Below are 13,323 nucleotides of genomic sequence, written 5' to 3' on the forward strand. Positions count from 1 at the left end.
CCAGATAAATTAAAGAAAGAAATGAAAAAATACAAATATTACAACAAAATACAGGGTACTATTTTCATGCCCTAGGGTTAGATTTCCTAAGCAACTCATGAATCCCAGAGGTCAGGATGGAGGAGGCAGACTTACAGAACAGCTCAGTGGTCAGGCTGTAGCCTCTAAGACTGCCTGCGTTTGAATCCTGGATCGCTGTTTTGGCTATGTGAACTGTGGCAAGTTTCTTGACCTCTTGGTGTCTCCCTTTTCTTACCCATAAAATGGGCATAATCATACCAACTTCATAGGATTTGTGGTGAAGACTGTATGGAAAGTGCCTAGAACAATGCCTGATTCACAGTAACTATTAGAGCTATTATTTGGCTACAAAATATAGAAAGCTTTGTACAATGCAAAGCACCATAAACAAAGTTAAAGCAAGCAATAGACTAAAAGAGAGAACATTGCACACAGCCATAATTATAGAGTTCTAGGTCAAGAAGAAAAAGACAAACAACTCAGCAGAAAAATGGGTGGTCCACGGAAGAAACATGAAAAGCTGATTATCACATGAAAGGATGCTCGACCTCCCTAGAGGTCAGAGAGCTACAGACAGGTCGCTCTTTGCCCTGCTTAGCAGAAATATAAAAGGCCATGGTTGCAAGGACACAGGTTCGGCCACATACTGCTAGGTAGGATAAAACCTTTCTGGAGGACAATTTGGTAGCATCTATTATATCAAAGCTCAAGCAAGCATACCTATCCCATGGCCAAGCAACTTCACTTTTAGGAATTAATCATAAATATTTAGACATGTTCCCAATTATATGTGTTTACAAACGTTTCTTGTGTTGTTTGAATAGTGAAAAACTGGAGACAAATGTCTATCAATATGGGAATGGTTTAAAATGTATGGCATACCCAAATTATAAAAAAACTACTCAGTGGTTAATAAAAACATCGAGGTAGATTTATTTGCCATCTTCTACATTTACATGAAAACATTTTCAAGACCGATTGGTAAGCAAAAAAAAAAAAAAAAGCAAATCCCAGAAAAATGGATAGGGAATGATCTTATTTATGTTTTTTTAAAGAAGCAAAAGCCCTGTTATATAGGTAGAAGCACGGCAGAAGGGTATATACTACCAACTGTTACAGTGGTCAGCCCTGGGAAGGGGCAGGAGGGGGAGCAGGCGATTTTCGCTCTTTGCACGATATTCTTACCTAACCCTTGAGCCTTGCAAGGCTAATAACAAGAACACTGTTAATGTTATTCTTAAATTATTTGTGTAATTAAAAAATAAAAGTCATGACATCAATGTGTTTTTTGGCATGATAGTTACACAAATGTATACATGGGAAGAAAAAAGGGTCAACTTTACTGTACGTTAATTTAAATAATAAAAGTTAAAAACAAGGGAAAAAATAAAAGAAAGACTAGCAAGAATGATGCCAAAAAGTGAAAAGAGGTTGCTTCTGTATAATGGGATTATAGGTAGTTTTTTTCCTTGATGACTTATATTTCTCTGTGCCTTCTAGATTTTCCACAAAGATCATACATCACTTTGAGAGTAAGACAAAAATAAAGTTAAAAGCTTATTAAAAAAAAAAAAGGTGATGGCAGAAAATCTGGAGTCTGACAGGGACCTGCTGCCAGAGACAGCCCAGCTCCTGGAAGGCAGGCGTTGCTGCAGCTGCCGGCACACACCTGCCGGTGGGGAGCAGTGGCAACGAAACGTCTCGAAACATCTCGTCTTGCGCCTCCTGCCAAGGAACAGGGGCCGGTGGGGCGGGAGGCAGACCCACGTGGCTCCCGAGATCCCTGCAGGAGTGGAGAGAGGACGGGCAAGGGTGCTCTGCATCTCTGGCAGCTTCTTTCTTAGGCCCAGCAGAGAGACACGCTGCTCCACAGGGTCGCCCCTCCCTGGGATCCCCCACTGATGACACTGTGTCCCTTCCCTGCCTAACACAGGCCTGCTTTCATGGAGAGGGACAAAAGCCAAACAGCGACAAGAGAGGATGACTGACAACAGACAATCTGATTTTCTCAACAGAACACTGCAGAAAGAAATGAAAGGTACCATGGGGCAGCAGCAGCCAGTGTCCTGCTGACGTGCCCTTTGTGGACACCATCTTTGTCCCCTGCAGGATGAGTACTGGGCCTGATGCTGCATGCGAGGCCCCATGCCAAGGGGCAGAGGGTGGACAGGCATGAAACCTGCTGACAAAGGGAAGCGCCGAGTGACAGAAGGGCTGCTCTGGGCCGCAGGGCCAGGCTCTGCCACACGCGGCACTGCATGCACGGCCCTCTCAGAGCCCTTTGCTCACTCTCGGCCTGCCCTCCCCAGGACACCTGGCCCAGCTCCTGGAAGGCAGGGCTGTGGGGCAGACCTGGGGCAGGACCGGAGCCCACCTAGGCAGAGGGCCTGGCGCTGTGGCTGGCCTGTGCTTATTTACTCAGTGGTGACTCAGGCATCAGATGTGGAAGCCACCGAAGAATCTGTGGCAAGGCTTCTAACAACTCTGCTGCTGGGAGAGGGCAGGGAGGAAGACAATGCGGCCATGAGAGACTGAGGTGGGGAGTGAGTGGCAAGAGTGCTGGGAAGAGAGCGCAAGAGCAGCGGCCCGTGGAGGTCTCAGGGACAGTCCAACTCCAGGGAATGGATAACACGCAGCAACCTGCGGGGCCCGTGGGCCTTCCTGCCAAGAGCCCAGGAGCGCGGCTGCACAGGCGCTCCACGAACGTTTCAGGCAGAGAAGCAAGTGACTTACCTCTGGAACCTACAGGTGCCAGGGAGGACCCAGCTGGGGCAGGTACAGGTCAGGAGGGAAGCTGAAGACCCTTTGCCTTCCTGGCCTTTCAAAGCAGGACCAGGAAGGAAACCACCATGGACTGAGCACTTGCGATATGCATAGAAATAACACTGCAAAGACAGACCACGGTTCTCCCTGGGCGTCAGTATCAGGAATCATTTTAATTTCTTCTCGATGGTTTCCTACATCATCCCTTAATAAAATGAACATGCATTATGTTCATAATTAGTAGACTCATAAAAATAAATTCGGCCTTTTAATTTGAACCCCACTATTTTGGTTCTGCTGGGATGCTTTAAAATCCTAATGCAATTGTTTGATATTTTAGTTGGTTATCCTTTTTCCAACTCTAACCCTTGCAGGTGCCTAAGTATGCCTTGTTTTTTACAGCTTCAACAAAGTTGCAGATTTAAAAAAGTGCACACCCTCTAGACAGAAGCAGGGCCAGATTCATAGTCACAATGCACCAAGGGGATGGAAAACAGCAACTCACTTTGTCAAATGTCTTGATAAAAAAAAAAAAAAGACACGCTAATTCATCAAGCTAGCAATCCTATGCTAAGAAACAAACGAAGCACATCCAACAATCCTGAATAGAATCTATGGTGCATTACACTGACACATCCCACCTTGTTTTTCTTCTAAGTCTCCAAAGTGGTCTGTTTCCAAATTACTCCCTATTTGGCCTGGGACTGACACCTGTAATATTATGATTTCCGGAGTTCACCTGTTCTGCACTTGGGAAACCTGGAACAGCACTGCTGGTCTCTGGCCTCATGACATTTGTCCTTTTCTCCGGGCCCCTCAAATACAAAAGCGGGTTCTGGATACTGGGGGCTCTCCGGAGCACTCTGGAAAGCCAGGCAGCTAAGAGTTCTCTGCTGTCAGTTCATCTGCCCAGAGCTCTGAATTCCCTTTAAACCTTGTGCATTCCATCCCTTCCCAGGCAAAAGACTGTGCTCCTAGACGAAGAAGGAGTGTGTAGAGAGGAGATTATTTAATGCAGAGCCATTGCCATCTGATGGCAGTGTTAACGGGCAGTTCATCAGGAAATTAACTGTGTGCTTGTGGCCTGACCCTCTCACTCTGCCGGCCCAGCAGAAATCAACCCCCACACACAGAGCCTTGAATGGCCAGGGACTGGTGGGCTCTCTTGACTCTGACTAGAAGCACAGACACATGGGGACGAGGAAGCTGGAGCTCCCCAAGGGGGAAGTGAAAACAGCCTTCCTTCAGGGAGGCAAGCAGGGTGATTTCAACATAACTTCCGGCAAGACTTGCTTCCATCAGCAGCAGGCCAGGAGAGCCTATTTTAATGGGAGACCAGTGCAGTGTTGCCTGGCTGGACTAATGGTGGGCAGTTTTTCAGGTACCTCTAACCTCGGGGACACCCTCACCAAGGGCCTAGCAGACTTGGGGGTGACACCCTCCTACAGCCCTGAATCAGAGAGTCACGCAAGACTGGAGGGTCTTTGAAACTTACTTTTTAGGGCTTTTTTGTTTGTTTTCTGGAAACTCAGAAGGAGAAGAGCCATAGGAAATACTTTTCTTTTGGATCTGCTTAAGAGTTAGCACTTGTGAGAAAGAAAGAGTTAGTGAAATCCACAGAGATAGCACACTTATGAACAGTTCCCAGACTAACCAAACCCACAGGTGCTGTGGGGCAAGGGGAGAGGGGCAGGGACCCATTCCTCCTGGATCATACAGCTCTTAAAGTCAAAAGCAGGACAGGACTCACAGAGCAGTGGACAGTCTGTGTCAGCTGTCTGTGCAGCAGTCTGCTTATCTGTAAAATGGGGCTATTCATACTTTGTGGCACTGTGGGTAAAATGAAAGGAGACAACCCTTTGGGAAGGCACTTTGTCATTACCACAGGGTGACAAAACTGTTGGCACAAGGACCCTTATGATTAAGAGGATCAATAATGTATTCTCATCCCAGAATATACCTCTATGGACTAGACTGTCCTTATGCACTGTGACATAGCAATTATGGCATTGACCTGCGAAGCACTTACTTCTTGCTTTTTTTCCTCCTCCACAATCTCTTACCCACCATCACTGGGCCAAAGAACCGGCAGGAGGCTACAAGAGAAGAGCACTCCCCACACACCTGCCCCAGGCCGTGTTGGGGACTGCCCATCAGATGGCTGGAGCCAGCTCTGTGCCCCGGGCTGCCGTTTCCTGGTTCTCACGAGGCCCTTTCTTCTTCCCAGGAGTAGCCTCCTCCACCTTGGAAACCAAATAGTCAATTTTCCATTCTCCACAGGGAGGATACTGGCCCAGAAAAATCCTGAGCTACAGGCCTTCCAGCCATTATTACAAGCACATTTTATGGCATTTACTTCCTTGATTCACTGTGGTCCTTTCAGGCTGAGACTGAAACCAGGTGAAGCAGAAAGAAGGCATCCTAGATGCGGGAAGACCTGAGGCTCCAGCCTGGCCTCCCCATGAAGGCTCAGGTACTGGGCAAGTACAGGCCCCCCACCCGCACCCCCCATACAATGAGAGGCAACAGCTGCTCATCGTATCTAAGGGCACCTCCAGCCCTAATTCCTCCAACTCATGCTGACTTGGAGGAAGCCGCTCAGACCCATGGGTGGTGGACCCTCACTGAGCTCTAGCTAAGGGACACTTGCAGCCTTATCAGGACTGCCGTGCTGTTTCTACAGTGACGCAGGGTCGGCCCTATGCACGGGGAGGACGGGGACCTGGGCTGTCACCACTGCATCCCCTGGCTTAGCATGGCTCCTGGCAACCAACAAGTCAGTGCTGGCCGGACTCACATCCAAAGCAGCACACCCGTCCTACTCTGAGAGCGGGCAGGAGGCGGAAGAGCAAAGTTCCACTCACATGGGGCGTGGAACATGACGAGGACAGAGGAGTGTTCCTTCACAAACTGGTCAAAGTCTTCATCGGTCAGGTGATAAACGGAGCCGCCCTCATCTGCCCAGGGAGTCTCGGGGACCTGGGGCTGTGGCGGCTGTGGACTGGAAGACCAAAAACAGGCAGAGCTCAGAGCAGGCCCCGGGGCCCGAGCAGCCCTTCCAAGATCCAGCCCCCGGACACGAAGCCCCCACAGGCTTGGCATGGCCCACTCCAGGGCCTGGGCTTTAACAAGCCAGAAACCACCCCTGTGGAGGAGTCGTGGGGTGAGTGGTGTGGCCCTGCCCACCTCCACCTTCCCCACAAAGCCCCAGAGAAGCTCTTAGCACATGTCCTGTTACAAATAGTGGCTTTTAGTTATAGCTCTCTAGGTAGCTCAAGAAATCTCACTTCTCCCCAGGAATCTGGGGGCTTGTTAGCTTTCTCAAGCTACTTCAAACTTTTAGCAGACTGGCAAGAATAAATAGCAACAGGAAAAAGTGACCTTCAGAAAAGCTCACAGTTGTGTTTACAACTGCCCAGAGGCCAGTGGAGGATGGGATAGTAGAGGGGAGGGGGCGAGGAGGCCAGGAGAGGCCGGGTGTCTGAGAAAGACCAAATCTGGGCCGGCCAAGGGGAAGCTGCCACACGTGGGTGCAGGGGGGTTCACTGATCAGCCAGGTCACGGTGAGGGAAGCGAGGCCGGGGGTATCCTAACTGTGACAGCATACCCTATGTCACGGATCCTCCCCAGAGGCCAAGAACCAACTCATCCAGGTCTCCCAGAGGCCAAACCAGCTCTACCAGCCCTCAGCTGTCTGACCTCTCTGGGGCCTGTTTTCCAGTGTGACCAGGGCTGATATCCATATCACCAGCTGTTATGTAGAGGCGAGGCTCACAGGTGCCCTCCCTTGCTCCCAAGTTTAGGACAATACTGCAGTGACACAAACTCCCTGCCGCTTTACTGCCACAAGCACCTTTGCCAGGGCACCTTAATTGCACCTTTGAAAAAACCCTTGAGGAAGAAAAATGTGAAAAGACAACCATTGTTTCCTGCCTTTGAGAGCCTACAGGAGAAAAAAATTCAAAGTTCCAGCAGCCAGGGCTGCAAATTCATCAGAAAGAGCAATGTAGCCGACACAATGGAATCAGCCACCTGCCCCCACCTTTCTACCCCCCACAGAAGCCTGGGTTTTGATGTCATCTTCAGAAACCCGCTCTGGCGCTTCTGACTAGGTCCCACTGGCAGCCACAGCTTCCCTGGTCCCGAGAAATGGAAAGTGGCAGGAGAGGGCAAATCACTCCCAGCCCAGGCATACCCAGTGGCAGACAGGACTGGCAGCAAAACCCAGCTCTAGAATGAGTCACTACCCAGACAATGGTCCCAGACAAACATCATGAAATCTAGGTTCCTACACTTGGGCTCAAACCACTGACCCCTCAAAACACCACCATTCCACTTCAGGGAAATTTGTCTTTATAATACACCTGCACATGTCCAACTTATGTGCATTCGAAGGTATTTACTACAGACTATTTGTCATAGCGAAGACTGGAAACAACCCAGTGTTCATCAGTCGGGGGGAAGTTACAGTTCGTCCCCCCACACTAGGGAGGGTGAAGTGCCGTGAAGGACAACGACACGGACGCAGTGGGAGGTGGACGGGACAGTCTAGGACTTGCTAGCTTTTACATGAAAAAGGGGGAGATAAAATATACTTATTCCCATGTGCTTGTATCTAAATAAAGAAACACTTTAAGAACACACAAGAAACTAGGCAAGGCTGGAACTGCTCAGAGGTGGGAGGCAGAAGGGGAAGGAGGAATTAGGTAGAAACAAGACTTTTCAATGTCTACTTTTTAAGCACTTAAAATTTTTTTGAATTATGTGAATGCAATTGATTCAAAAATTAAAATAAAAAGGAAAACAAATCCAGCAAGAACATAAACACAGGATGGAGAAGCTGGGGCTTAGCAGGAATATAAGCAAATGACAAAGTCTGAAAAACTTCCAGTTAAACACAGAGGAGAATATGTTCTAAAACTGCTAAAATAACAATTCAGAAGTTTTTTTTTTTTTTTTTTAAAGTATGAACCCACAGGAGCAAAAAGAACAATAAAGACAAAGCAGAAGGGAGAAAAAGAGGTCAGCGCAATTTTAGAAGCTAGAAAACCGACTTGGCGAAGCAGGGGGCAGACACTCAAGGTGCAGGGCGGGGGGAGCAGGGCAGGGGCCCAGGAACTGCGCTCACACGCCAAGACTGAGGCTCCTGGAGCAGGGCCGCAGCCTGTGGCTCCAAACAGGTGCTTTAGCTGAAAACTGGAGCAGTCGGACCCTCAGATCCTGGGAGGCACCCCCTCCCACCCAGCACACAACTGGAAGTTTCCTTTCTGGAGAGGACTGCAGGGCTGGGTGCCGAGGACGGATGTACCAGAAAGAGAAGGACTGAGTGGGAGTCTGAGCCCCAGACACTGCGTGACACTTTTTACTGTCTGCTCCCCAGATGGTGAGCTCCTTGAAGCTCTCTCTCATCTCTTTACCTCTAGCACCTAACACCCAGCAGGCACCCAATAAATGCTTGCTGAATAAATGGCAATGAGAGAAAAATGGTTACAAGAACTGGAGGTTTTTAACTCGGAGAGAAGACATAGAAGAACACAGTGGCTATCTTGAAATGTTTCAGACTGCATCAAGAGAAATGAAGATTTATTTTCTATGGCCCTGAAGAGAAGAACCAACATGAACAAGTGGAAGCTCCAGAGAAAGAAACTTCTTCTCAGTGTAAGTAAGAATGTTCTGTCTACAGCAGGTGAGAGGGAATGTGCCGAACTGGGAGTCAAAGTCTGAGTCCTGCTTCCTCCACTTCTCCACTCTGGAGCCCAGGCGAGCAGACTTGACTTCAAGCATCTCCGGGACAGTGTGTTTGCGGCCCTTTCTTTAGCTACCTCTCAGGTTCATCTAGGCAGATAATGGATATTAGATACTTTGTAAATTTTTAAAGTACTACCCAAATGTTCCTACATGTCATTCATAACCTGTATCATAAGAATCATTCCAACATGAACAGGCAACCTCAAAATGAGACAAATGGGACTGAGGAAATGCTAATGTTTAAAGAGCTGCTGGGGCAGTCTGATGACTTTAGTTCCCTGCCAATCCTGAGCCTGACCTCACGTGCCCTGTGGTCTGGAGGCAGCAGCCGTCCCACGCTCCCTAGGACTGGGAGGGTCACGCAGTCCGATCCTAGTCTGAGAGAGGAGCACGTGCCATGGATGGGAAGATGCAACTCTAAGCATCACGAGTCAAGGAAACTAGGTGTGTTGATTCAGCATGCTTCTGGCTGGTATCATACTACACAGGCGGAAATGGGTGGGCCAAACGCACTGCTGCTTATACGCTCCTCCACCTGCTTGCCGAGCCCAACTCAGGCGGGGGGTGGATGAGAAACACGGCCATGAGCGGCGCCACCCTCCCTGGCCCACCCACCAGAGTCGCTGGCTGGAGGGTGGGATGTAGGTTCTTCTCTCCTGGGCGTCTGAGCATCAGCCAGGCTGGACTCACCCTCACCCGTCTACACGTGGCTGCGCAGAGCCCTGAGCAGCTCAGGGCCAACGGAGGGGCCCGGGGAAGCAGGAAAGGTGAGGTCACCACCGCCCACCAGGATTCTGGGGAAAACTGGTAAAGGCTTAAAATAGATGGGACAGGGAAAAACCACACATAGATATGGATATGTGTAGGGGGGAAAGCTGGAAGGAAATTCACCAAAATATCACAATACGGGTAATGGGGAGGGGAGAGAGCTTTTCTTTTCAACTACATGTTTAAGTTTTTCTATAATAAACATGTCTTACTTGAATATCTCCGCAGTCAGAAAAGATCTTTAAAAATTAAGCCGGTTGGTGGCAGAGCGACATTGCTAGTGGTCCCTCCCTGCCCCTGCCCTGCTGGGGGAGTGGGCTGCAGTCACGCCTTGGGAGGAGCAGCCTCCCCACCCTGCCCCACGCAGCCCTGACGCAGAGTGCTCTCAGGGGGCTGGGAGAGGCTGCAGGGAGACCCAGGCCTCTCCCCTTCCTTCCCGGCACGTACCCATTACCCTGGAGGCTACAGATGAACCACACGCTGTTAACAAGGGTTCCTTCCCATAGGTAAGGGGTGGAGAGAGGGGCTGGAGGTGGGAACCAGAGGCACCAGGGCAAGACAGGAATGTGGAAGCAGCGTGGGGTGCAGGCTGGTCACTGAAGCATCTGTGGGGGAGCTGGGGTGGGCTGTGCTCAGAGAAGAGGGGTGGGAGGACAGGGTGGCAGGCTCCAGTGGGGAGCCCATCTCAGAAATGCCATCAATGTGCTCTTTGTCTAGGGGTTAGCAGGCAATTCTCAATATATATATATATTTTTTAAAAAAACAAACCTTATCCTTCCAAAAAGATATCAGGGTGTTTTGAAACCAGAAAAGGTTAGAGAAGGGGAAGGCAGCAGACAGATTTTATGCTCTGGTGACAAATGAGATTGCTATTTGTTGAGACCTTCTCCCAAAGCAGAGTGAGATGTGTCTGGCTGGAGGAAAGGACATTTTTATTATTAAATGAAAAAGGAGAAGAGAGCGCAGGCTGGGCTAAGGCAAGGAACACAGGATAATGGGGAGTGGCCTGGGGCTGGAACAAGGTAGTCCATGGGGACAGAGATGTGAAAATGCTGCCAAGAAACAGACAACATGATGCAAACATGGTGCCAGCACTTGTGCTTATCTCCTGGGCCCCTGGGGGCCAGCAGAACAGAAGGCTGGCATTTACCACCTTTGCAAATCTAACAGTTTGCTTCTTGTGGGGGGCTTGGGGTACAAAATTCACCCTCTTTCCCATTCTGAACAGACACACTTTCAATCTCCATATCTTTGGATAACTAATTCTTTAACCCGGGGGCTTGCTCACTGTGCCCCTGAGGGAAGGAGTCCGTAAACGTCCACTGGACTGGCAGCGGGGCTGTGGGGTGGGGAGGCCGAGCTGGGCTGTGGGGGCTGCTGGGGGCAGGTCAGCAGGGACTGTCCCAGCCCTGCTACTGGGTCTCAGCTGCACGACCCTCCTCACTGTGTCTCAGTGACCTTGTCCATCAAGTAAGGAGAGCAGTAATATCTTCCTTACAGCTGGGAGGATTAAATGAGAATCCATGTAAAGTGCTTAGAATAGTATCAGCCACAAAGTAGAGCCCCAGAAGTGTTAGCTGTTGTTATCCCAAGACCTACACGCAAATATCCACAAATCAGTAGTGGCTGGCAAGTACCAAACTTGCAACACACAGAGGGCAGAGCGAGCAGGGTGCCGGGAGGCCTGGGGAGGCTTCCAGAAGAGGACACCCCAGACCTGTCATGAGAGCACCGGTATGGCTTAGACAGGTGGAAACAGTGATGGGGTGGACATGCAGGACAAAGCAGGCACCAGATGGGGGCCCCAGGTGACATTGGGTGTCATGGGATCTAATCACATTATAAAACGGGGATCACAGGTGGCTATGAAGCAGCATCTGAGGTGGGTAGCAGGGAAGGGGGTGAACAGTGCAGTACTCTGCAAATCTAAGGCATCATGATATTTCTTAGTAGCTTCATAGCACCTAATCCACCGTCGTGTGTGAAATAAGTATTCAATTGACAATCCCATTTTCAAAGAGACCTGCAGTGGAACCTCTCTCAAAAATAATATGCTGGGTGAGAAAAACCTCCATCCATCAGATAAATACTGGGGGCGGGGGACTCGATTTGAAAAGTGTTCAGAAAGCCCCTGACAATATACTCCAGGAGATCTGCCAGGCGTGGCCCCTCCACAGCTCCAGGCTGTGGAGATGGGAGGTAGGGGAGACAGATTCCCCACCCAGCACACCAGTCAGGGTCCCCTCATCAGGCCAAAGTCACACCCAATCCTCACGACTGCTGCAACCTAAACTCAGATCCCCACCCCAACCCTACCCGGAAACAGCTGTGCAGGCAGCGCAGCAAGTCTCTCTCCCTTCTTCCTTCTCCTCCCCAGCCCCCAGCCAGAGCCCCGCGCCCCCTCGGCCCAGCAGATGCCCCTCCCTCTGAGCACACACCCCCTGACGCCAGCACCCGACTTACTTCTTCAGCCACTCCACAATGTCCTCAGCTGTGGACCCATAGTTGTCATACTGGAACAGGAACCGGCCCTTCCTGTGAAACGTGGAGAAGCAACGTGGGCTCAGCCAGGGATACAAATGCCACCAGGGAGGAAAACAGCTTTAGAAGGGAGGCGGGGGCTTACTCAAAGTAGCAGATGGTGGGGTAGCCGCGCACGTTGTACTCCTCCTTGATGTTTTCAAATTCAGAGGGGTAGACGTTCATCCCGGCCAGCACCTGGGAGGAAGAGGCAAACAGACACTCTCGTCTCATCCATGTGCTCTCTGCCCAGCTGTCCCACCGGAAAGACATATGGGACAAAGCCTCACAGACTGAGGTGCACCAGGCCACAGGCAGGCAAGGCCAGCAGAGCCAGCCAGGAGTCGTGACCAAGAGCTCTGGAGAAGTCCCATGGCTGGCTACGTGCTGTGCTCCACACACCTGCCCGCTTCTGCCTGCCTGCAGGAAGAACCATCCGGAGCAGAACCACAGTTCTGAGGGTTGAGGAAGAAACCTGGCCTTGCTACCAAGTTCAAACCGGTCTTAGAGAGGGATCCCTGCCACCCAAAAACATATTAATACGTTACGCCTTCTTCTCTGCTCATGTCAGCTGAGGATACACTTTTCTCCTAAGTTATGGCAATAAGCAGCTTTTGTACATCACTTGGGCTCTGCACGATGTCCTCGGACACTTCCCTGCGTGCCTCACGGCCTGCCTGCGGTCTGCCTGCCTAGGTTTGACGTGTGATGTTCTCAGACCTTACAGCTCCTATGTGATCAAGGAGACTGTGGTCTCCTTGAGAACGTGAGAAAGAGGCGCCATGACGCCTGCCAAACTCTCCTCCCTCCAGTCCCAGCTCCGCCTCCCCAGCTCTTTCCCCCTGTCTGTGACCATCACCTCAGCCTGGTTTGACCATCACCTCAGCATTCCAGCCAGGTTCTGGTTCCAGAGGTCCACATATCCACAACCCGAGTCGGAAAGGAGAATCTCAGGGGCTGTGTCACTGATGACATGGCCAAATACTAAGAACAGCCCAAACACAGAACCCCCTCAGACTCCCCGCTTCCTGAAGCAGGGACCTTCCTCTCCAGGGCTGGAGCAGGAACCAGGAAAGAGGACTTTGAATCTGTTCTCACAAGAGAACACAGCCAGAATGGCCGGCATGGGAAGGCTGTTCCACAAAGCAGGGTGGCATAGAAGCGAGAGGAAAGGAAGTTCAAAACAGCCAGGAGCAATTATAGAAGCCGAGAGAAGAAACCCAGCTGAGTTTTACTGAACAATGCACAAGCACACATAGTAAGAGAAAAATGGCAATAGTGGTTTCAGTGGACAATAAACGTTGATTCAGAAGACTGCTTCCACCTGTGAGTCACGGGACCCTGGGCAAGTCGGTCCCCTTCACTGAGGTTCCTTGCAGGGAAGACATGGTAATGGGATTATTACAGAGCTCTGAAGAGAACTGAATGAGGTGACCCATGTCAGAGGTGTCAGCACACGACCAGTGCTCAGTAACTGCCACGTTCCTTATTTCCTACCAGATC

General features: G+C 50.3%; 1 protein-coding gene across 1 annotated transcript in view; it reads right to left on the reverse strand.

Annotated features, from left to right (window-relative positions):
• The window catches only part of PDIA5 (protein disulfide isomerase family A member 5), an 85,934-nt gene that overhangs the window by 19,339 nt on the left and 53,272 nt on the right, over positions 1–13,323 (reverse strand). Inside the window, exons 9-11 of the mRNA XM_045540131.1 lie at positions 11,927–12,018; positions 11,764–11,835; positions 5,649–5,785 (exon numbers count right to left, since the gene is read on the reverse strand). Coding sequence (XP_045396087.1) covers positions 5,649–5,785; positions 11,764–11,835; positions 11,927–12,018 — 301 coding nt within the window. The remainder of the gene's footprint in view (positions 1–5,648; positions 5,786–11,763; positions 11,836–11,926; positions 12,019–13,323) is intronic.

The sequence above is a fragment of the Lemur catta genome, chromosome 1 (genome assembly GCF_020740605.2).
Source record: "Lemur catta isolate mLemCat1 chromosome 1, mLemCat1.pri, whole genome shotgun sequence".
NCBI lineage: Eukaryota > Metazoa > Chordata > Mammalia > Primates > Lemuridae > Lemur > Lemur catta.